This window comes from Lipotes vexillifer, unplaced genomic scaffold, assembly GCF_000442215.2.
Source record: "Lipotes vexillifer unplaced genomic scaffold, Lipotes_vexillifer_v1.1 scaffold474, whole genome shotgun sequence".
Lineage (NCBI taxonomy): Eukaryota > Metazoa > Chordata > Mammalia > Artiodactyla > Lipotidae > Lipotes > Lipotes vexillifer.
In genome coordinates this window covers 1,276,842-1,302,151 of record NW_006772385.1, presented here as the reverse complement: position 1 = coordinate 1,302,151, position 25,310 = coordinate 1,276,842, and the positions used below count along the sequence as shown (strand labels likewise).

The 25,310-nt window shown below is 41.5% G+C and overlaps 1 protein-coding gene across 4 annotated transcripts in view; it reads right to left on the bottom strand.

Annotated features, from left to right (window-relative positions):
• Positions 1-7,992, bottom strand: part of KLHL7 (kelch like family member 7) — a 59,066-nt gene extending 51,074 nt beyond the window's left edge. Inside the window, exon 1 of one of the 4 annotated variants that reach the window (XM_007447446.1) lies at positions 7,636-7,992. Coding sequence is in view for 1 of the 4 variants with exons in the window: in XM_007447444.1 (XP_007447506.1) it covers positions 7,636-7,755 (120 nt within the window). In the remaining 3 variants the exon portion in view is untranslated. Of the gene's footprint in view, positions 1-6,991; positions 7,479-7,635 lie in introns of those variants that run through there. The other 3 variants (XM_007447447.1, XM_007447444.1, XM_007447445.1) reach the window with 3 other exon arrangements.
• Between the last annotated feature and the right edge of the window lie 17,318 nt (positions 7,993-25,310).

Below are 25,310 nucleotides of genomic sequence, written 5' to 3'. Positions count from 1 at the left end.
AATAGAGTGCTGTAAGAGCATATGTAATAGAGGGGCTTGACATAATCTAAGACATTCAGGGAAGAAGTGGCTTTTAAAGTAAGAACTGAGGGACCTCCCTGGGGGTTAAGACTTTGCCTTCCAATGCAGAGGGTGCGTGTTCAATCCCTGGTCGGGGAAGCTAAGATCCCACATGCCTCGGGGCCAAAAAAACCCCATAAACATAAAACAGAAGCAGTACTGTAACAAATTCAATAAAGACTTTAAAAATGGTCCACATGAAAAACTCTTTAATAATAAAAAAAAGAAAGAACTGAAGCATGAGTAGGAAGGGAAGCGAGTCATAGAACCTTTATGACAGGGCTTTGAAGGCCAAGTTAAGGATAAATATTCATTATAAGTTCATGATAATTAACCTCAAAAAATACTGCTTTCAATCCCTGGTCAGGGAACTAAGATCCCACAAGCTGTGCGGTGTGGCAAAAAAAAAAACAAAAAACAACAAACAACGACGACTTAGATAGTGGGAATTCGCTGGTGGTCCAGTGGTTAGGACTCCTTAGTCCTTAGGGGGTATCGGTTTGATCCCTGGTTGGTCGGGTAACTAAGATCCCACACGCCACGCGGTGCGGCCAAAACAGCAACAAAACAAAACCACACTGCCAGCCATCATACCATTTCTGTTCTTCACAAAAACAACTTTCCGCAACCTCCAGCTTCATCTTCTTCCTCCTTCATTTTAGCAGATGATCTCATCTCCTACTTTTCAGAGAAAACAAAAGCCTCTAGATAGGAACTCCTTCATTCTCTTGATTCCAAACACACCCACCTATGTACCTACCACTCCTATGTACTCCTTCTAACTCCTATGGAAGAGGAACCATTCTCCTCCCATAGGAGATTACTCACCTTTACTTTTGGACTTCATCTCAGGAATCATCTATCAATCACCCATTCTGTTTCACATATATTAAACCTCGCCATTTCAAATGAATTCTTCCTACTAGTTTTTAAACACACATACATCTTCCATTTAAAAAGCCTTTATTTGATTCCCTCACTCCCTTCAGGGCCAGATCTCAAATGAACTGTCTCAATTTTCTCATATCCTACTCACACTAATCTGACTTCCATCTGTCTCCCCATCAAAACAACTCTCAGCACAGTCAATAAACCCCTCTTTGTTGCTACATCCTCTGAACATTTCTAGCTCTAATCTTACTCTGACTTCTCTTAGGCTTCAAAATTTGTCATCTCCCTTCTGAAACAATATCTTCTCCGATTCTCAAAACTCTCATTTTCCTCCTACTCTTCTGGCCATTACTTTTTTGTCTTCTTTACAGGCTCATTCCCTACCCAGCCTTTATCCTAGATTCTTAACTCTCCACAGCTTCAATGAAGTTTATCTTCTATGTGCAGATAACTCAAAAATTTATACTTTTAACCCACAACTCTCCAGACCTGTCAACTCATCAGATACCTTAATGTCTCAGGGGCACTGCAAACTAAACTATCTAAAACACAAACTATAAACCTTTCCTCAAAGCCTTGATCCATTTCCAGTATCTCCTCTCTCAGAGAACTGTGTCACCATCCATCTAGTTATTATGCATTTCAGAACCCTGGAGGTCAGAAATGACATCTTGTACAGAACCCCTCAGCATCCAATCAACCACCACCATCACAACAGTAAAAATAGCCAACATTTATTGAGAGCTTACTTATTATCAGGTTCTGTTTTAAGTTATCTTAATTTGCTTTTCTAATTTAGTCATCACAACCACATATCGTTACCATCACTAAGTCCTGTTGATCTCACCTCCTAAATCTCTTGAATATATCATCTTTTCTTTATTGATATTGCTGTTGCTGGTATCACCTTAGTCCAAAGGACCATCTTACTGCGCTACTGTAACAACTTCCTGTTTGGTCTGCCAGCACCTACTCTGAGAGCTAATTCATTCACCATAGAGCAGTCAATCATCTTTTTCAAAAGAAAAACTGATACACCTATTCCTCCTCTCATACACATATATATCTGAAAGGGTTTTAAAATAAAAGCAAACCCCCCTAACTTGACTTATGAGGCTCTACACGGGCAGATCTTTAGCTACTTCTCCAATTTCATCTTGCACCATCCTCCCCTTATGTTCTGTGCTCCAGTCACACTGGCCTTTTATCAGTCTCTTGTACCTGCCATTTTATGGTAAGTAGGTCTCACACGATGGGTTCTCAACAAGTATCCATCTAAACGGATAAGTCAGAAAGCCAAACTGAAATAGGGGAATAGATAAACAGTGAGCCAAGAGGCAGTGATTCTACCCACCTTTTGGTTTTAACAAGGGGGAGAGGGATATTATTTACAGGGAAATACTGAGACTAAGTGTATTGGTTTGTTTGTTGGTTTAAAAGCTAGAGAGGTTAAAACACACCTAAATGCTGATGGCTAGAATCCAGCAGAGAAGAAGTTAAAGATGCCTAACAAAGAAAGAATAACCAATGGTGTAACTTTTCTGACTACACTAGTACTGAGAAAGTCAAAGCCCAGGTGAAAGTACTGGCTTTAAGCGGCTTTATCCATTGTAGCAGAATTTTTAAAAAGTGCCAAAACAGGTTTATAGATTTGGTGGTGGAAAGTTAAAGTTAGATAGTTCCAGACTAATGACTTCTATTTATTTGTGACGTCAAAAGAGGGATGATGTACTGAAAGTGAGGATACAGAGTAAGGGCTTGGGTTAGAGGAAAATAGTAAAATAAATAGTAAGTAGAACTGCTCACCAGTAGTACTGCCAGCCCAGCTGAAGTTAGGACTCACCTGGCAGAGGACTGCCCAGTAATGCGATATTCTTCAGCTGTGCTTAGAAGCGTTGCACAAAGAAGGTAAACAGTCATCAATGCTTTTTGCCCAAAGGAGGTAAAAAAAGGACTGAGGGCCAAGAAAGCTTAGGACATTGAAAAGAGAGTGAAGAGAGAGCTATATCTAAACTGGACAGACAAAAAGAGAAAACAGAAGAGAGTTAAGAATAGGAAGGTCTGGATAATGGGAGTTGTCATGAAAATTAAATGAGACAATCATATTTATGAGACAATCACTTTGGAGAATGGCTGGTATAGAATCAGTGCTCGAGAAGTGTTTCTGTTATTGAGAATTTAATGCAGAAGGTTTAGATTATTCACAAGAGACCCTAAAGATTAAAGACATGTAGTAATTGACAATCTTGGAGAGGTGAGTATACAGAAGCTGAGTCATTTTAGTTAGTAAGTGAGCCCAGGTGACTGCCCAGCATCCAATCCTCAAATGAGCTTTGTGGTTCTCTCACTTAACTCTCAATGGGGCTTTAACATGAGCTTTTAAATTCTAATTATGTTTTAATTCATTTAACCTCAGGAAACTGTGAACTGCAGTGGTAGTCAGAAAGTTCTCAAAACATCTCTCAATTGTTAAGGGTCTTCTGGACTTCATTAACACAAAAGCAACAGCACTGGGTACCTGCAAGAGTGACTATGACTCTGCCCTGCTTTGTAGAGCCCCCTTCTAGTGTAACAGAATAACATTAATCTAAAAAAAAGTTGGAAAAATGAATGAAAAGGTGCTCAACCAAATTAAATAAGATGCCACTATACATCCACTAGAATGGCTAATGTTATAAAGACTGACAACATCAAGTGTTAGCAAAGATGTAGAGCAAAAGCCTCTCTCATACAAAGCTGGCCAAAGTGTGAAATGGCACAACTTTGCAAACTGTACCACAGGATCTATTAAAGCTGAATGTAGCCTAACCTATGACTAAACAGCTCCACGCTTGGGTATTTCCCAACAAAAATGCAGAAATGCATACATGTTCACATCAAAAATCATTTTGTACAAAATGTACAAAAATATTCAAAGTAGTACTACTTTTAACAGTCCCAAATACCCAACATGATAGAATGGATAAATTGTGGTGTATTCATACAATGGGATATTACATACAATGAAGATGGACTAGAGCAACACACAACAATATAGATAAATCTCACAAACAATGCTAGCTTTAGTGTCCATAAGTTTGTTCTCTACATCTGTGTCTCTATTTCTGCCCTGCAAACCGGTTCATCTGTACCATTTTTCTAGGTTCCACATATATGCGTTAATATACGATATTTGTTTTTCTCTTTCTGATTTACTTCACTCTATGACAGTTTCTAGACTTGGACATCAAGGCAGGAAAGTGGTGGGGGGTGGTGGTGTTGGGATGAATTGGGAGATTGGGATTGACATCTATACAGTAATATGTATAAAATGGATGACTAATAAGAACCTGCTGTATAAAAAATAAATAAAATTCAAAAATTCAAAAATAAATGCTAGCTATAAGAAAGCAAGACACGCAAGTATATACTGTATGATTCCATGTATACAAGTTCAAAAACAGGACAAACAAATCTATGGTAGTAGAAATTAGAATAGTGGTTACCTTTGAGGGGGTAGCAATTGAGAAGGGCATAACGTGGAGACTTTCTGCTGTATTATCCAAGCTCTTTTTCTTGGAGGGGGTGTGTTCGTTTTGCAATAATTCTTTGAGCTGCACATTTATGATTTGGATCCTTTTCGTGAATCCTATACCTCATTGTAAAGTTTACTTAAAAACAAAAGGCTGGAAATGACTGAAAGGATAATGGAGGAAAAGGCTCCACAAGAAGCTGAGGCTGTGGGCTCAGCAGAACCCCCTTTCACCACTACGTAGAGACTGGCTGCAATGCTACAGAGACATGAAATGACCTATATCGTTTTCTAATATCAAAAAACTAATTAATGATAGAGCAGGAATTGGGATTCAGGAGTTTTAATTTCACAGTGTTCTTAAATTTGTATAGGGATGTTTCTGGGGGCCCTTGTCATCCAGGCACTCATTATCCTGATCCCCAAAGTAATGAGATCATAAGGGAAAGCAAAAATAGTAATAACACAAAAGAATTCACCATAGAAGAACACTTTTAAAACTGGTCCTCACTCAAACATTCCTCCTCTGGCTCAGACCAGCTTCTATTTCTGCCACTTCCCATCAACTGCCTTTGTCAGTCATTCTTGGTGCGCCTCTTCTGTGTTATGTTAAACAGAACAATACATGTATAATGTAAATCAACTGCAAAGTGAAGCTGCCCATCTTACAAAAGATGCAGGATTCCAAGAAGTTGGTAAAAGTGTTACTGGAGAACGGGCTGAATAACAAGCAAAGCCAATGACAAAAGGAGAAACTGGCAGATTAAGGCCAGTTAACCACTGTCGAAGAAATTCCTGATGTCTCACCCAGCATCCATTTTCCCCTTCCTACTCAGTAACAGAAACCTGGTATTTCAGTAACTTTATTTCTATTTTAACAGTAAATAAGTAGATGCTAATACTGTTTAAAGCTAAGTCTAAGAAATGGATATGAATCAATTTTTAACTCCCAAAAGCTAAACATACAGTCTCAGACAATCCCCTCCTCCTCAACATCTGAGGCTGCAACCCAGTTGCACCCCATCTATGCAGGAAATGAGGCAAGCTTTACAATGCTATAGTCTACGTATGAAAACACATATTTGGGGGAGTGGGAGGGTTGCTGGAAACAAATGTGGGCACTGGTGAACTGCGGTGCAATTACCTTTCAGAGGCAGACACTAGTTAAATGCACCAGCAATGCAAAGTCAGTGGTGTCCTAAATGTAAGAAAGGTTCACAGGAAAGGAACATGAAGGTATACATGGAAATAGATACATGAAAGTTATGTAAAATATTGAATTCAGGCATTCACAGCTACTTCAGGCCAAAGACCAGGCAAGATATAAAGGCACTCCCACAAATATCTACTGCATTCATGCACAATGTCAGGAGCTGATGAACAAAGACAAGACCCCAGCAGAGTGTGCTTAAAGAAACCAAAGTTAATATCTTCATAAAACTCTTAAATTCCTCTACTGTTGTCCATAGCCCCATCAGAACTGAAACAGGAGGAAAGGGGGCAGGGCGCAATCTTTAAAAGAATGACATAGCCATAGAACATGACAAAAACTGATTAGAACCAACTAGGTCCAAAATGGTGGAAGATCTGACTTCCAGTGGACCTTCTTCCTCATTACACGCTCACTGTGATGTATTAGCATATGCTAAATGACACACCCACCAGTGCCCTGACTGTTCTGAGGTTAACCATAAAAGGCCAAAAAATAGGTGGTGGCCCAGTTCCTGGAAATCTCCGCCTCTTCCCCCCCAAATAGTTGGAATAATCCTCCCACTCATTAGTCTATGAAATTACGCAGCCCATAAAAACGAACCACCCCATATTTTGGGGCCTCTTGCCTTCTGAGATGGCCCGCACCCGTCTGTGGAGTGTGTTTCTCCCAAGGCCATTCTCGCCTTTTGAGACAGACTGCATTCTGTCTATGCAATGTGTATCTCTATAAATAAATCCACTTCTTACCTATCACCTTGTCTTTCACTGAATTCCTTCTGCCATGAGACATAAACTACCTGAGCTTTGGGAACTCCCTGGAGGCCCAGTGGTTAGGACTCTGCGCTTTCACTGTCGAGGGCGCAGGTTCAATCCCTGGTCGGGGAACTAAGATCCCACAAACCACACTGCGCAGCCAAAACCCCCCCCCCAACAAAAAAAGCACCTGAGCTTCATTAAAGTCCTGAGACCAGGTGTGTGATCTCAATTAAAAGAAGGTGGGTTCGAGTGTCTGCCTGTAGGTTCCAGTCCCAATCTGGGTTGTGTGGTTTCAGCACCACCCGATGAGCAAACTAGGTTTCGCAGTTACTTATACTCATGTCCTGCTTTTGTCATGAAAAACAGGACCATGGTCACAAAACTGAAACATTCCCACAAATCTTCCTGGATGCATATTTCTAGAAATAAAGCTTCCAGGACGAGAAAATAACCAAGTGACTTTTCTACGCCCACTGGTATAAGATGCTATGGAATTTAAAAACAAATAGATTCTCTAGTCTACATTCTCTGGCGTTAAAACCCATTCTTTTCATAACCCACCTTTCGCCGACGTGCTGAAGACTTTCACTAATACGCCACACATCAAAGAACAAAGAACTCCTCTTAACAGAGGCGCACGGTGCCCTTAAAAGGCGGCACGGTATTTATCCACGACTGTTTCTGCTCTAAATTAACACGTACAGGAGGATTTGTCTTCTACTAGCTCCACCCTGGTAACACAGAAGGGGGGCGGGGATCCTTATTTTAGAGGAGCTGATGTCAGGCCAGCAATGCTTCTCCCTTCCTTGGGGGGCTTCGGTTTGGGCTGTGCCAGTGGGGTTCTTTGCCCGAGATCTCACACCTTAAAACGGCTGGCCAATGGAGGGATCCTCGCCTCACAAAGAGGTAACTAGGGCACAGCTGTTATACAACCGATACCCGACGCCGAATGCCGGCCCACGGGGCCCCATAGGAGTCAGGAGCCACAGCATCGGCGGACGACGAGGCACTTTTGCTCGAGAACTGTTTAACGCGACCCTCCACCGACAGGGGCTTCGCTGGTGTGCGCAAATGCAAGGGAAGGGCGAGGACACAGGAAGAAGAGGGTCGCGATCCCCGGGGCGCGGGTTTCAGCCGCGGCTGACAGGGGCCCGAGTCCCGGACCACCTCCCCGACGCCGTCGGTCACTCCCACAGAGGCGGTACCTGTTTCCGCATGTTATTCATGACGCCCATGAAGCCCGCCAACAGTTTAGCTTCCTCTCGAGCAGCAAGTTTCTTCTCGGTCTTCTTCTTGCTGCTCTTCTCCGCCCCGGAGGCTGCCATCCTCCGTCAACGCGGTTCACGCCCGGGGCTCGCCGGGCCGGGCGAGGGGTTGCACGCTCCCGGCACGCTGGGGCTTCTGTTTACCAAACACCGAGGCCGGGACCGCGGCTGCAGCGCCCTGCTCCCGAACCGCGCGGCGCGGCCACTGCGGTAAGACAAGGCCCGGCAGCCACCCTCAGAAGCACGCGGGGAGGGCACGCCTGCAACTCGGCTGCGTCTCCTACTGAAGCAGAGCCCAGAGGAGGAGTCTGCGCACTGCGCTCAAGGGGGCGGGGGCGCTATGAAGGGAGCAGGGGGCGGAGCCTACGCGTCATAGCGGCGCGCCGTTCCGAGCGGCGCTAGGCGAGGGCGCCCTCTTGCGTTTGGCGCCCTGCGTCCTTCCCGCACAGGCTGAGTTTTCATTTCAAGTTGGTCCGGGCGTGCGCGTACCGTTCCCTTTGCCCAAGACAGATTTTGCACAATTGGATTACGTGGCGAGATTATCTTTTTTGGATAATTGGGTGGCAGAACACATTAAAGAGTCTCCCATTATTATACGCTCTGTAGGAGCAGGGTTGGTGTTTTCTTAACTGCTGTATCAGAGACTGGCATATTGCAGGCGCTCAATAAATATTTATGAAATGAGGAAAGACTCACATACTGAAAGTTAAAGGTTTATTGCATGGAGTACAAGATTTATTTGCTTGGGATTCATAAGGCAAGAACACACAATCCCCATTGATGTCTCCTTGATGTAGAATGCCTGCTTGCTTAGGCTGTTTTACTCCTCAGTGTTTGAGACTAAGATCAAGTGTCAGGTCCAGAAATCTTCAATTAGGCTTCCCCAAGTGTTCTACAGGAACACGGAACTTAGTCACGGAACTCAGGAGCATGCTTTTTGTAACTATAATAATTTATTCTTTCTAGTATATGATAATATACAAGATTATTTGAAATTGTACATTATTTTACATTTTGAAAACATACATATCCCATAATTTGCTACCTAGGTCTATATAGGAATACATAGAAACGTTTTAAGTAAAATAATTGACACTATCAAAGCATTATGCGTTCTCTTGATGAGAACAAAACAATATAGTATAACTCGAATGAAAGAACAAGTGGCATATAAGCCTACATTTCTACAAAAGAATAAGACATTTATGTTTTTGTGCACCTTTTTTCTTTTCATCTAAAGGTTCTCAGATCTTCTATTTTAATTAGTCAATACAGTCATCGCTGGGTATTTGCGGGGGGGTGGGGGGGTTGGTTCTGGGACCTGTCGGGGACACCAAAATCCATGAATGCTAAAAGTCCCATAATGAGCCCTCTATATCCATATTTCTGCATCAGGTGATTCAACCAACCATGGATCGTGTAGTACTACATGTATTTAATGAAAAAAATCCATGTGTAAGTGGAACTGTGCAGTTCAGACCCCTGTTGTTCAAGAGTAAACTCTAATTTGAGGCTTTAGAGCGGACCCTGGAAACCATTTGCTCCTAATGGAATTAGAAATGAGGAAAATTTCATTTACTTTATTAAACGACCTAGGATACTGAAGAGTGAGTGTATTTAAACATTTTTTAATTGAAATGAAGTGGAAATCTGTCTTTTTACTCTAAGGCCTTGGCAGACACTAAGGATCCATGATTCAAAGGCAGAAATGTTGGTGATGAGATGGAGTGCTATTCTGTAACACGGCAAAGGAATCAAGGAGCAGCATCCTTTCTACCTGATGTTGGAACAGTCCTTTCACGTATTGCAGAATATAGAACACCAAACGGCACGGAAGAGCCTTAGGATTCAGAGCTTAAAGAGACCATGGAGGTTATATAGCACAGAGCTTAGGCACTAGGCTTTGCCTAGATGCAAAGTCAAACTCGCCACTCTCTAGTTGTTCAACTTTAGGCAAATTGCTTAACTTCTCTTGTGTCTCAGTCTCCTTACCTGTAAAAATAGAACCTTCCATGGAACTGTTATAAGGTTTACAAAAATGCTTAGATTGGTGCCAGAGCAAGACAAACAGTATTACTTTATTGAGCTAATAATATTAACTATTATTATTTAATCCAGCATTTTCCCAAACGTGTTCTTCAGAATACTAGTGCTGTGAACCATCCCCCTCTCCTCTCTCCTCTCCTGAAATAGTATCCCTGGGAATACAACTTTGTGAAATAAGTTAACATGTCATTCTCAGAGAAAATCTCAAATATATTTGCATATTAAGTGTTTGGAGGGGACTTGTTGTACCTATTGCTTGAACCTTGATTAGGTCTACTTTGCTGTAGTAGGGTACCTTTTGAGGTTTCTTAGCTTTTCTAAATGTCAGAAGACCTCCTTTTTTCCTTTTGTAAAGATAACTAATGAATGGAGGGATCATTCACCTGGAGGGAAGAGTCCCAAGTGGAAAAGGAAACTGACTGCAAGCTTGGAGGCATTGGGATCACCATTTTAAATTAAAAGAGCTTTAGATCCAGATTATGACAGTGGAACCCTAGGTTTTAGAAACCTTTATAAATATGACAGGCAAAAAATGATTTTTTGTGTTATTTAAAAAATTCCTAATGAGATTGAATATTTTTTCATGTTTATTGGTCCTTTACGTTTTTTGTTTCATGCATTTTCTATATTGTCTATGTCCTTTGTTCATTTTTCTTTTGGATATTTTTTTCTTATTGATTTGTAAGCATGGAACTAACCAGGACCCTATGGGATTTCTAGGCACAAAAGTCTTTCTGTGTCCCCCGTTTCTTGTTTGTAGGAAATAGACTTCATTCAGCCTCCATGGCCTTCCCTGAGTTCCAAAGGGCAGGTTCAAACAGTTACTAATCAAGGAAGGGAGGGAATGCAGAAACAAGAGGGGAGCAGTCAAGAAACAATAATGCACCCTTGGGGCAGGGTCCTGATTCTGCCTCTCAAGGAATATACATAATAATATCTTTGAGCTGTTTTGCAGATGCTGAAACCCCTACCAGGTGGAAGAAGTTAACTGTGTGGTGCCTACAAGCATGTAGACCCCATACTGGTTGGAAACAGAAGGTTGATGATACTGACTCCCAGTTACCTCACCACCAACCAGTCAGAAAATATCCATGAGCTGATCATGCCATCTGCTTTGAACCATTAGTATAAAACTCCCAGGGCTTCCCTGGTGGCGCAGTGGTTGAGCGTCTCCCTGCCGATGCAGAGGACGCGGGTTCGTGCCCCAGTCCGGGAAGATCCCACATGCCGCGGAGCGGCTGGGCCCGTGAGCCATGGCCGCTGAGCCTGTGCATCCGGAAGCCTGTGCACCGCAATAGGAGAGGCCACAACAGTGAGAGGCCCGCGTACCGCAGAAAAACCAAAAAAACAACAAAAAAACTCCTCATTACCTCCTCCAGGTGGACACATAGTTTTGAGGGCATTAGTCCGCTGTGGCCCCCTTTGCCTGGCAAAGCAATAGAGCTCTTCTTTTCTACTTCACCCAAAACTCTGTCTGAGATTCAGTTCAGTACCAGGGTACAGAGGCTGAATTTCACCTACAAGCATTCTTTGTTAAGGTGGGTTTTAGGTAAACTGTGAGATAATATATGTGTAAAATATCCAGTAAGTCATTGAAGACTCAGGTTGAGGATGCCAATAAAAGAATACAAATGAGGGAAAGTAGAATACTGATTTAGAACTCGTGGAGGAAAAGGATCCAGAAGAGGCAAAAAGAAGTATTCAGAGTGATGTGGAAAAGCATGTCCTCCTATGATCCTCACAAGCCATGCTTCCTTTTTTTATACAATTTAGTATGGCATGCATGACTGCAGGAAGTCCAGTATTTTTTGAGTTTTCCTCCCCAAGTACTGTATATCCAAGAAGCTGGTTCATGTCCAAATGTTCATCCTTCTAGCTATTTTTCTTTGCAAACCCAAAACTCAGTGTGTCCCCTTGAGACCAGAGGATTCCACAGAGCAGCCCTGATGCTGTAACTGCAGAATTTGCTGCTGACGCAATGTTGACTAAGGTGCCTGGTACACTGCCTTCTGAAACCTGAGCAGTCTGAAGGCATGCCCTGACCAGGCCATGCGGCTGTTGCCCAGTGACCATCTGCACTGTCACTGCTGTTGCTGACACTGAACCTCAGGATTGCTGTCTGCTGACCCATGCCAACCCTAACAGCAGTGGCTCTAATTCCACCACAGGTCCTAGCCCAGGCTATGGTTGTTCCTCCCTGTACAAAGGAGAAATGCGCAATTTGTTGTCATGCGGGATTGAAACTACAGGGTTAACAGAAGCTGGCGTCTTAGAAATCCTTGAGTGTGTCTTACAGAGCAGCAGATAAGGGAACAGCTTATTAAACCCCCCCTCTGTTTGTAACCTGCCTTTACTAATTAACCTGCTTTAGTTGTTGTTTTTCTTTAATTGCCAACCCTCCAAGCTTCACATAGCCTAGATAATATATTACAGGACTCCTTAACCACCCCGACAGATAACACCTCTGATGTATGTGTCACTATAGTAACAGGTGGGCTTAAGTTGTTTCCCAGGGACCTGGAGTTGACTCTCGCCCAGTTCAAACTGGCCAAGAGTGGTTGGGACCACTCACCCCCAAACTGGCCCTGCCCAGGTGTTCCGTAAATGACCTTTTGACATCAGAAGACTAAAAACTGCACCATTTTTGAACATGTATCCCATGAAGAGGCATGTAATGCAGATACGCCTCTGCAGAACACCGATTACCTCACCTTTTCCCTACCTCCAGTCACATTTCCCATGCCTAAGACCACCCTGCTTTTTTTAAAAAAATATTTATTTATTTATTTTTGGCCACGTTGGGTCTTCGTTGCTGCGCATGGGCTTTCTCTAGTTGCAGCAAGTGGGGGCTACTCTTCATTGCGGTGCGCGGGCTTCTCATCGTGGTGGCTTCTCTTGTTGCAGAGCACGGGCTCTAGGCACGCGGGCTCAGTCGTTTTGCCTCGTGGGCTCTAGAGCACAGACTCAGTCGTTGTGGCTCACGGGCTTAGTTCCTCCATGGCATGTGGGATCTTCCCAGGCCAGGGATTGAACCTGTGAACCCGTGTCCCCTACATTGGCAGGCGGATTCTTAACCCCTGCGCCACCAGGGAAGCCCTCCAAGCTTCTTGTCTATCATCTTCTGCACATTTCCACCTACCTTTCCCCATACGCCACAAGTCTTTCCAACAATAGACAAAACAGAATAATTACAAGCAATTTTCTAAATCCCCAAATAGGTTGAGCACAATTTCCAAGTATTCCATTGCTGTACCAACATTCAAAGTCTTTTGGGAAAATCTTTCAGAATTGTGAGGAAATGATTCAAAAAGACAGGCTTTAATATGGAAAGATAGCAGAACACATTGAAAATACATAGAAAAACTGTCTGGAAACCAAATTATAAACCAAATTGCTAACAGTGCTTATATATAGGGGATGAGAGATATTTGAACAGAAATAGAAAAGGAAAAATTTATTCTCATAATCCCTCAACAAAGGCTCTTCTTATTTTAAGTTTTACCACTTATTTTAGGGAAACAAATAAGGAGTAACAGAAACAGCAAATATATGGGAGTTACACATACTGCAAAGTTCTTTAAGAAAACGACCCGGGTACATTTCTCTTGGCACAGAGCTTTGGTATTTTATTATAGTCAGATGGTTACATTGAAACTAATGTGATGGTTACCTAAAAAGTCCAGGTCAGGTCCTTCATGGTGCAGTCAGCTGATGAGAGGCTGGGAAGGAGAGGTCTGGGGAGCTGCTGTGAGCTAAGAATATGTCTCTCTTGGTCCCAACCACAAAGCCGTCAAAACTATCAATAAAACATACTCTGGAATGAATGTTTAGATGGCTGCCTCTTTCTGTAGACAGGGTAGGAGCTAAGAAGAAAGCAAGATAGATGAGATACCTGTGAATTTATGTCAGTATCTGAAGGGCAGGTAAGTATCTCAGGTAATGTGTGGAACAATACAGAGCTTTGAAAACAAAATTCTTGAACAAGTGTATTTGTTTGAATGTATCTACTTTTTATTAGTGAGGGAATCAGGAATTAGGCAATTAGACAAAAGAGTTGGTTTCCTTGAATGCTTTCACACACACAGATGTGTACACTGTTCCCCCCCCAAAAATTGTGGCTAATTGAGATACAAAACTGGATAACATGCTACAGGGCAATAAAACCATAACATCTTCTGGGTTACTTTCTCTGAAGGCTATAAAATCATAACACCTTATCAAATCCCTCAGGGTAACCTCCAGCTTTATAGGGCTGTGGCACCATTTGCCCTTTTATGAATTGTGGGCTGTTGGTCAAACATACTTTGAAAACAAAGCTACTAGAATCAGATGAAGGTAAACCAGGACTACACAGTTTCACTCTGTTTCCCCGCTGGAGACTCTCCCTCCCTCCATTGAAAGTTCCCACAATATGTCTTTGTAAGGGAGCCAGTATTTTCCTGTACCACCATGGCTAAAATTGTGTATAAAATAGGAATAAAGGCTCCAGGAGGCATGTCTAGGGATTCAACTTATGACTTTCAGTATTTGGAATGTGGGAAATTGGTTTTGGCTGCTCAGAAATGTCTATTACCCACCAGTTAATTCCCTACTGAGTTCAATATTTAGGCAAAATGACTGTTCCTTTCTAGCTGCCTTCACAACCAATGCTGCTTCTTTTAAATGCAAGAGTCAAAGAACTGCTTATAAAATCAGGACCAAAAGAAATTCTGGTGGCAGGGATTTGTTTTTCCTCCTTACCTTTGTATCATTAGTCCTAACACAAGGCCTGGCACATAGTAGATATTCAGTAAATGAAGTAAGCATATACAAATTTAACTAGACTATAAATACTTGTCTATAAATTTTACCTAGTATTGGAATGTGATAAAATAGGATAAATGGAGTTTGTGAATTGCCTGTTCAAATTTCAGCATCTTTTCAGAAAGTAAGGCAATAACCTTACTTTCTCTCCTGTTAACCTCACCCTCATGAGGTGTGGAAAATCTTTTATACATTACTTTGATTATGGAAAATCATCCATAATCATGGATTATGGAAAATCTTTTATACATTACTTCACCCTCCTCCATTTGTGAGGCTAGGTACCCCGAATTTTGTCTCTTACAAATGATTCAGATAGATAGTAACTTAAATGTGTCCCCAAATTTGGTTCATTTGTGATTTTTTTGAATGATTAAGTGATCAATTTTATTTATTTTTAAACTATTTATTTATTTATTTAGGCTGTGCCTGGTCTTAGTTGTGGCATGCGGGATCTAGTTCCCAGACCAGGGATCGAACCGGCGCCCCCTGCTTTGGGAACGTGGAGCCTTACCCATTGGACCATCAGGGAAGTCCCTCATTTGTGATTTTTAAAGGATAACTTCTCTTCTTTGGGGGTAATATTAACTTCTCAGTGATTAGAAATGAACAGAGCACTTTGTTGCTTCGTACTCAACATTAACTGCTGCTTCCTTCAGACAAGCAGAGAGGAAGTCATTTTCAAGATGGAAATATAATGTTAGTTGACAGACCCTACAGTATTCCCACAAAGTGCATACAAATCATTCAAGTCTATTCTTTACCTGGTAATCTGTGATACAGTTTTAGGAAGAATCTTATTGTAATACAACAACATTTCATTCTTTCAGTGTGTGTGTGTGTGTGTGTGTGTATGTTTGTGTGAAGGGGGGCACTTAAATTTTGATTTCATTGTCTTTGAGAAACAATCTAGATTTTAAGAGAGAGGTTGGCCCCAAGTCACACGAGCTCCGTGCTAAAGCACAGCCAATCCATGGAGACAGGAGCTGTACTCTCTCTCCACCCTCTGGCTGCCTCACAAGGGAACTGAGAAGATGCCTGAGCCCTCTAACTCAGATGTGGCTGTATTTAATGCTTAGATCCAAGAATCTGACATTAGTCATGGTTCCAGTTCTCTGGGTGGGGCAAGATGCAGTTTGTTCTGATGAAAAGTGCAACTAAGGGGAGGAAACTCAGTGGGGAATTAGCTGGTAAGAGGAAAACTCTTTAGAATCAAGTGGTACTTGGTTTTCATAGCCAAAGTGAAAAACCTCACAGTGGAAAAAAAATTGTATTTCCTGCTTTAGAGAAAGCTCCAGGGGATCATAAGCCACAGTTACAGTGCTCTTGGAGAACACTGACTCTCTGTCGCTACCAAGGCGGAGGTTAAGATGAATATTTTACTTCATCCAATTTGGGAATCTAGTTCGAACCCAGAGGAATGGAGATTGTTTAAGACAGAATATTTGAGTTCTTGTTCATGGTTCATATCTTGTCCTCATTATGTCCCTAAGTGATTTTCCCAAGTCTTTGTAGTTTCCAACTCTCTTCCCTCCTCTTGTCATATGTAAATAACTATCCATACAAGATTAGGGAAAGGAAATAAGTTAGAATTAAGGTAGAAAGCTTTGTTTTGCAGCCGTCCCCCAAGTATTCTCCTTTGTATCTGGAAACCTATGTCTCTGTGTTTTTCTATGGGTTTAGCATGTTTTCTTTAGCAGAAGCATGGGAAAAATTCTCAGAGGTCAGTAAAACCCCAGCCTATGAGAAAAGTAGGACACAGCAATTTAATACACTTGGGAAAATGAGTATGAACTCAAGACTCCAAAAAGACTTCTATTTTCCAACTCTGTGACTTCTCCAGTGCCTCAACAGCAGTAGCATTCACTCACCACCAACTCTCATGTGTACTTATAATGCCCATATTTGGGTCTTTGATACTTTTCTCCACCAAAAGGAGCCTGGACTCCTTGGACGGTAGCAGTTTCCCAGATGACAGGAAAAAAATGGAAACGGGTCAGGAAATATCCTTCTATTGACAGAAGACAAAGATTCTATAACAAAAACATTAGAGTCAGTGCTGAAAGGGCGTAGGTATAAATTAAAGGCATTCCCATATTCTAAATTTCAAAAAATTAAGAATCAAATGATTATTTTTATTTTTTAAGTTCACAATAATACTCAAAAGAAAAAAGTTAAAATAATAAAATGTAAGAAAAAAGGTGGATATTAGACAAAAGAATGGTGAAGATGAATAGATTTGTTTAATTTTTACTTATTAATGATATTAAATAGTGAATAAGACAGTAAGTAGTTTTTTTCTTTTCAATTTCTATGTCTTGCTAAAGGATAATTTTTAAAAGCGGGCATTATTTCTATATGACATTCTTATGTAGACATAAAATAAATCCATGTGACTCATTAATTAATGAGGGTACCAGCCCTATGTTACTACTTGGTCAAAGGAAAATTTAAAAAACACGTATATATACAGGCAATAAGGAATGCCCAAAGAAATTTACAAATAGATGAAAATGCGTATATCCACAGGCAATAATAAATTGCATTCGATTGTTAACTTGCATTTCTATAGACAAAAATCCTTTGTACTATTATTAGTTCACTACAGCTTACAGAGTTGTAAAATAGTTTACAGTGGAGGGAAAATATGGTTTTCTTCTACCTTTCTGAGTTCTTGGCTGGGACAAGAACAAGACAGATTCACAAGAGAAAAGCATATGAATTTGTTTAATATAAGTTCTATGTGACACAAGACACTTCGTAAGAAAATGAAGACCTGAAGTGGTTACACCTGAGTACTTGTTTTTTTTTCTAATTTATTAATTAATTTATTTTTTGGCTGCATTAAGTCTTCATTTCTGTGCACGGGCTTTCTCTAGTTGTGGCGAGCGGGGGCTACTCTTCGTTGTGGAGCGCAGGCTTCTCATGGTGGTGGCTTCTCTTGTTGCGGAGCACGGGCTCTAGGCAAGCGGGCTTCAGTAGTTGTGGCACACGGGCTCAGTAGTTGTGGCTCGCGGGCTCTAGAGCACAGGCTTGGTAGTTGTGGTGCACGGGCTTAGTTGTTCCAGGGCATGTGGGATCTTCCCGGACCAGGGCTCTAATGCGTGTCCCTTGCATTGGCAGGCGGATTCCCAACAACTGTGCCACCAGGGAAGTCCCACACCTGAGTGTTTTAATGCTACGTTCGATGAAGGGTAGAGAGTGGTGGAAAAATGTGATAGGGCAACAAAGGGATATGAGCTAAGTATAGAAAACTGGGGTAAACAGCAAGGCCTGTTCAGATTCCTCTCAGAGTCTTGGAGATAAGGATGTTCTTTTCCTCCAAGTATAGGGAGGGCACTTCTCACATAAGGGTTTCATAAACTGCTTCAGATTAAGGTCAGAAAGTCCTTCCGGCACACGCCATCTCTCAAATTTCTTCAGCTTAATATATTCAATATGCCAAGTTGCCATATTTTGTGGTAGTGTGTCCTGAACTCCACCAATGAACCGTGGAAAATTGTTCTAGACAGGAGAGTTAATACTTTTTTTTTTCTGATTTCAAAGTCTTTCACAATTTTTCCTCACAGTCTGTTTATGAAGTATATAAATGTCCTTATTTTTATGTCTGTATACAGGAAAGAATATACACAGGGAACAACAGAAGAAGTAGATATTGTTCCAAGAAACTCTTCAACACCAGCAGCCACAGGAAGTAACCAACAGAATGGGGGTATGACAACTATTCAGCACATACACTAGCCGTGCAAGAAGATAATGTATTCCAAGAAAAGAAAAGAGCCAGTTATCCCAAAGAAGAGAATTGGCTACACAGACAGAATCCTTAACCACCCAGGAGAAGACATCTCTATATCTTTGTTATGCAAAGTATGTTTCAAGGACCAGTAGCATCAGCATCACTTGGGAGCTTGTTAGAAATGCAGAATCTCAGGTCCTGTTCCAAACCTACTGAATCAGTCTGTAGTTTAACAAGATTCGCAGGTGATTTGCATGTACCTTAAAGTTTACAAAACCCTGATCTAGATATTCTGCTAATTATAATGAGGTACTTAAGAAACAGAAGTCGTCAATTAAATCTTCAGGTTAGACTAAGTCAGAGTGGTAAGCTATTTGGTTATATACTGCCAGACATAGAAAACATAAAAGAACCTATCATTTTCTAGAGAGAAACCATGTGTCAAAAAATTAAAATCTATAAGAAAGGCAGTTAATTAAAAGTAAGAGTGAGTGTTCACTATAATAGAGGTTTAATTTAGTAACCAGTGGTTTGGGGCAGAATCAGTGGTTTGGGGTAGGACTGTGTGATTGGATTCCAAATCCAACTGAGTAGCAGTCATTTGTCTACCCCAACCATTTAGTGCTACTATCAGTATAATATTGTGTGTGTGTGTTTTGTCTTTATTAAAAGTTGTTTAAAACATTTATAAGAACCTATGTTAATTTGTGGTTTAAAGTCATTATTTATTTATTTTATTTTATTTTTATTTTTAAATTTTTTGGCTGTGCGGCACGTGGGATTTTAGTTTCCTGACCAGGGATTGAACCTGCGCCCCCTGCCTTGGAAGCGCGGAGTCTGAACCACTGGACTGCCAGGGAAGTCCCTAAGTCGTTATCTAGAGAGTATAATTAAATAAGTTTATAATCAATGTTTGAATATCTGAGAAATTTGACTTGTAAATCTGTGATTTGATTTATCAGCAGTATGAATATTTAGGATAATGTTGATTGTTTACTATTTAAAGAAATGCAAATTGCTTAATGCATCAGTCAGGTTTCTTCTGCAATATTGATGTGTAAAGTGTAACACCCAAATCGCTTATTTCATGTTCACGGGCCTGTAGTTGGGGGCTGGTGAGGATCTCTTTCAGGTTGTGTGTTGAGTTTAGGTATGTTCCATGTGTTTCTATTGTGGGACCAGTGGCTACTCAAGGATCTTTTCAAGCTAGATGGCAGAAGTGCAAGAGAATAGTAGAAACAGGTAACTACCTTAACACCTTGGCTCAAAACTGACAGGCTCTCTTTTCTACCCATATTCCATTGTCTAAAGCATGTCACATGGCCAAGGCCAACATCAAAGAGGTAAGGAAGAATGGTCTGCCTGCAGTGAGCCATGGTGAAGAGGGGAGGGAAGGAAGAATTGTGGGCAAATAATGTAGTCTACCACATTTAATACATCCACGAGATTAAAATATTGGATAATAACCAAAGCACAAATAGTAGTGATCATTCTTCATGCACAAAAGCCTCTCATAAAGAAAAACCTTTATCAGTAACAAAGTTCTGAGGAGTAAAAGACTATTTTTGTGGGGTCAAATGCAGTATGATGTGAACTTATTATTTGATCTCAGTGTTTTTGTAGCAGGATTGCAAAATTACTCATGATAATAGATATTTAGAAAAAATTTAGTTTCTTTATTTTGTCTATAGCTGATCTGGTCTTATAACCTGGTAGGTAGTGGGAAAGAAAAAACAAAACAAAACTAACTTGATTTGATCTGGTTTCAATGTATTCCGATCCAGTAATTTAAACCACCTCATTAGATATTTCTCAGGTTCTGAGATTTCCCACATTTTCACTTCTCACTGCCCTCCTATCTGAGAATACATGGGGAAGGGTATAGTTTCTTGTATTCTTATGGTATGGGGTTGGGAGAGGGGGTCCGTATGGACTTGTCCTGTCCTGGCTTTTGATTGTGCACTGGTCAGTTCATCCAAGTTTTGGCTACAGACTTCAGTTGCTTCTAAAGTTGTCTATTTTTTCCTGCTTTAATCAGGGCTTGGTCATGCCTTCCTTGTTTGCTTGGCCCTCCTTCAACTCTCTCTGGCTGCAGACCCTCTGGTTCTCTCCCCCATCCAGCCCCCAGCCAGGCTGTCCATCCTGAAAACACAGTGGGATCATCTCTTCCACTGCCACAACAGGTCCCATGGCAAGCTTCTGGCTGCCAAATCTGTGTCCATATTACATGGGTACCAAGGTAGGCTTTGGAGTGCAAATTAAGTTCTCTCTCTCATTCTCTCTCTCTTTCTCTCAGGGAGGGACCTCAGCACTGCAGTCTTCTAATCATACTAGGGCATTACATGGTGAAGTGAAGCCACTCAGCCTAAGTCTCCCGGAATCCCACAAGGACAAGATGACCACCTTGGAGCATGAGTTTCTCATTGCCCACTTTCCCTTCCTCTGATCCCTCTTTTCCTTCTCACCATCCCAGAGACCACAGAGGAAGGTTTTCTTTTAATTCTTCTCTATCCATCCTCTTTCTACACACCTACAGAGTAGGAAGTTTCTTGGCATAGTGTTTAAGTGAAAGAGGAAAAGCTCTATGATTTTGTTTGCCAAGTCTAGCTCCTAACATGTTAAGTGGGAGCCAGAGAGATGTAGAAAATAAATCTCCTTCCCCTTGACTGTTTCTCATTGTAAAATCCTAGTTTACATGTCAGAAGCTGCCTGTTATTTCTTTCATTCCTAATGACCACCCTTCCCCAAAGATGGGTGCTTTAATTCTTTAAAGAGAAGATCATGACTAGGAAAAGCAAAAGAGAAAAATGTGAATTTTTCAAAGTTCAGCTGCTGTTACACTGACACTCTGTACTTGTCAGGGCTCAAGTTGAATAATACTTCAGACAGTCAGATTTGCTTCCACTCTTAGGTTTATTATCTTCGTAGGCAACATGGTGGAGCACAGTTTAGGGCATACATGACCTGAGGTTGACATTCACTTGTAAACAGCCATTAATTGTGTGTGTGTGTGTGTGTGTGTGTGTGTTTTGGGGGATGGGGGGGCAGCCAGGAGTGATGAGACTTATCTAAGAATAGGAAAGAAAAATAGATTAATCATCTCCCAATTATTTATCATTACAGCCTAGGCAATAGAAATCATTTTCATTTATCACCCACCCTTAACCTCTGATCAAAAGAAGTCTCACTTGGGCTTCCCTGGTGGCGCAGTGGTTGAGAGTCTGCCTGCCGATGCAGGGAACGTGGGTTCGTGCCCCGGTCCGGGAGGATCCCACATGCCGCGGAGCGGCTGGGCCCGTGAGCCATGGCCGCTGAGCCTGCGCATCCGGAGCCTGGGCTCCGCAATGGGAGAGGCCACAACAGTGAGAGGCCCGCGTTCCGCAAAAAAAAAGAAGTCTCACTTGCATTGTCATGAATCCTGTGCCCCCTCTCTGTGGCCAGACTCTGGGATGTACAACCTTAGGACAATGAGTTGTTGCACTGTGGCATTTAGCGTCTCAGAAGGAGATACCACCTCTTCTCCTGGTTGACAATCACCTGGGAAGATTAAGAGCACTGTTCTAATAGGAGCCGTAACTCACAGAATTAATGCTGCTCCTACTGTTCAGGGCTTTTAAGAAATAGAAACCACTTCATACATGCTCCTCTCCAGAGTAGAGTTTTGTAGAAACTCCTAGAGGAGATTTCAAACCACTTCCCAAATCCATCAGGACTTGTTAAGATCTGGGAAATGATTCCTCCAGTGAGGAAATGCCACATCTACTGTGTCTATTCTATTACTGGGCTGGCAGCTGGGGTTAGCAGAAATACCTTGGTAACAAAACACTTTGATAGCCTCGTGTCCTGTGGAGTGGTACTCTGAGAGTTACAGCCTTCTTGGTAGAATATTTTCTCCTTTATATATCTCCTTGGGCCTTTAAAATCCTTTTAAAACTCAGAATCATATTGATATAGACTTTATGGGAAAATCCAGACTCTTAGATTGATGACCTAGTCAAGAGGAGAGCTGCAAATATTTTAGAACCGTTCTCGGCAAAGGGAGAAACAGCATTCTAGGGACAGCTACAGTATTACTCACTGCTCTCTGCAATGTGAGCTCAGTTGCCATGAGAATGGGGCCAGTGAGGCTAAAGTTGTATGTTCAGGTCTCCGGGGTACAGTCATTTTGACTCTACTTCATGGCCTTATATGAGCATTCCAACCCCAAGCTGCTCCTGACCATAAGGAAAGCAAACAAGTGGCTGAAATGATGTCTCAAAGCTCAAGTCTTACTGACCCCTTAGACAGACAGAGCCTTTCCAGTTCTAATGACCTAGGGGACTGTAACTGTAGCATGGCCGAAGAGTCTCAGCATTTTCAGTTTTTGCTGTAAACCTTGTCAAATACAACCACCAGTTACAACTCACCGAAGTTAGATATTATATCTGGGTAGAGGTCCCTACAGATCCTTGATCCCAGGTACCAAATTTGGGTGGATTCAAAGATGCCTGGGGCCCCAAGAAAAAGCTCAAGAAGATTTAATATTTTTTATGTATAAAACGGTGGTCTGGACTTCCCTGGCAGTCCGGTGGTTAAGACTCCGCGCTTCAGTGCAGAGCGCAGGGGTTCTATCCCTGGTCGGGAAACTAAGATACCACATGCCTTGGCACAGCTAAAACAAAAACAAAAACAAACAGTGATCTTCCTCAGCTACATGGGGGATGGGCACTGCCCCTGGAAGGAGTATTTAAGAATCTCTGAGAGAAAATATTCATTTTTAAAGTTTATTTAATATTATAATATACCTTGGGAATTGGATATTAAATGAACTTTTCCTGTTATCTCAAAGTTTCAGCAGAAGCTTTGTAAGGGAGAAAACTTTTCCTCTACCCTTCTAGGTTCTTCTGGCTGCTCTATTAGTTAAGTTACCATAAGAGAGATTAATAGGAGATAAACAAATTTAATTACGTATGTATAGGAGCCCCACAAAATCAATGAGAGGCTCCTGACAGTCAATTGAGGCTTAGATGTCTTTCTGAACTAAGAAGAAGGGGATAGGGTCCTGGGGCTTCTAAGGGAAGGAAAACAATTTGCAAGAAGATGGCAAGAGCAAGTGTTTGGTAAACAAATGTTTGCCTTGCCATGCAGAGACAGTGGGAGACAGAGAGGACTTTGAATAAACAGGCCCTGTCCAGTTCCCCCCAGCCTATCACACTTAGCCCATATTCTCTGTAGTTGTCTCTGGTGATATCATTCTTCCTGGACCCGGCCCCTTATCTATGGATTAAAGATCTAAATGTAAGGCTAGACACTATAAAACTCTTAGAGGAAAACATAGGCAGAACACTCTATGACATAAATCACAGCAAGATCTCTTTTGACCTACCTCCTAGAGTAATGAAAATAAAAACAAAAATAAATAAATGGTACCTAATTAAACTTAAAAGTTTTGCAGAGCAAAGGAAACCATTAACAAGATGAAAAGACAGCCCTTAGAATGCGAGAAAATATTTGCAGATGAAGCAAGTGACAAAGGATTAATCTCCAAAATATACAAGAAGCTCATGCAGCTCAATATCAAAAAAACAAACAACCCAATCCAAAAATGTGCAGAACACCTAAATAGACATTTTTTCAAAGAAAACATACAGATGGCCAACAAACACATGAAAAAATGCTCAATATCACTAATTATTAGAGAAATGCAAATCAAAACTACAAATGAGGTATCACCTCACACCAGTCAGAATGGCCATCATCAAAAAATCTACAAACAATAACTGCTGGAGAGGGTGTGAAGAAAAGGAAACCCTCTTGCACTGTTGGTGGGGATGAAAATTGATACAGCCACTATGGAGAACAGTATGGAGGTTCCTTAAAAAACTAAAAATAGAATTACCATATGACCCAGCAATCCCACTTCTGGGCATATACCCTGAGAAAACCATAATTCAAAAAGACACATGCACCCCAATGTTCATTGCAGCTCTATTTACAATAGCCAGGACATGGAAGCAACCTAAATGTCCATCAACAGAGGAATGGATAAAGAAGATGTGGTACATATATACAATGGAATATTATTCAGCCATAAAAAGGAACAAAATTGGGTCATGTGTAGAGACATGGATGGACCTAGAGAGTGTCATACAGAGCGAAGTAAGTCAGAAAGAGAAAAACAAATATCGTATATTAATGCATATGTGTGGAATCTAGAAAAATAGTAAAGATGATCTTATTTGCAGAGCAGAAATAGAGACACAGACGTAGAGAACAAATGTGTGGGTACCAGTGGGGACAAGGGGGAAAGGTGGGAGGAACTGGGAAATTGGGATTGACACATATACACTATTGATACTATGTATAAAATAAGTAACTAATGAGAACATACTGCATAGCACAGGGAACTCTACTTAATGCAGTGTGGTGACCTAAATGGGAAAGAAATCCAAAAAAGAAGGGATGTATGTGTAGTAGAAACTAATACAACATTGTAATGGAACTATACTCCAATAAAAATTAATTTAAAAAATAAATTCTTTTAGGCAGTTGAGGGGGAGGAAAAAAGTTCTTCCTAAGTCTTTCGAGCCTCTGTTGTCTTCAACTCAAAATAATCCATTGACCAAACTGGCACATTTGGGGGAGGCTTGTTCTAAGTCCCTTCAGTTTCAAAGTCCCAAAATAATACAAAAGTAATAACTCTCATACTCTAAAGAAAAGGTGAGGCTACCTCAGGATGGCCCCATCCTGCTGCCATCGCCCATGACCCACTTCCAGACTATCTGAGAAAACAGGGGGCTTTCAAGTTTGACTTGAGAGGAAGGCAGGGTGCTGTGCATTTCTTCTTCTTGCCTCCAAGAAGGAGGGATGCAGAAGGGAGAGAATGAACCTTCATCTGAAGCCAGGTGCAATAGGCTTCAATGGAACCACTTGGAGAACTTGACATACATCCCTGGAGTTGGGGGGACACAGAGCTTGACACTGAACTCACACCTGAAAAGTCTGAAGTTGAGGGGTTGCACCTGGATTTCACAGGGTAGAAAGTGTTCAG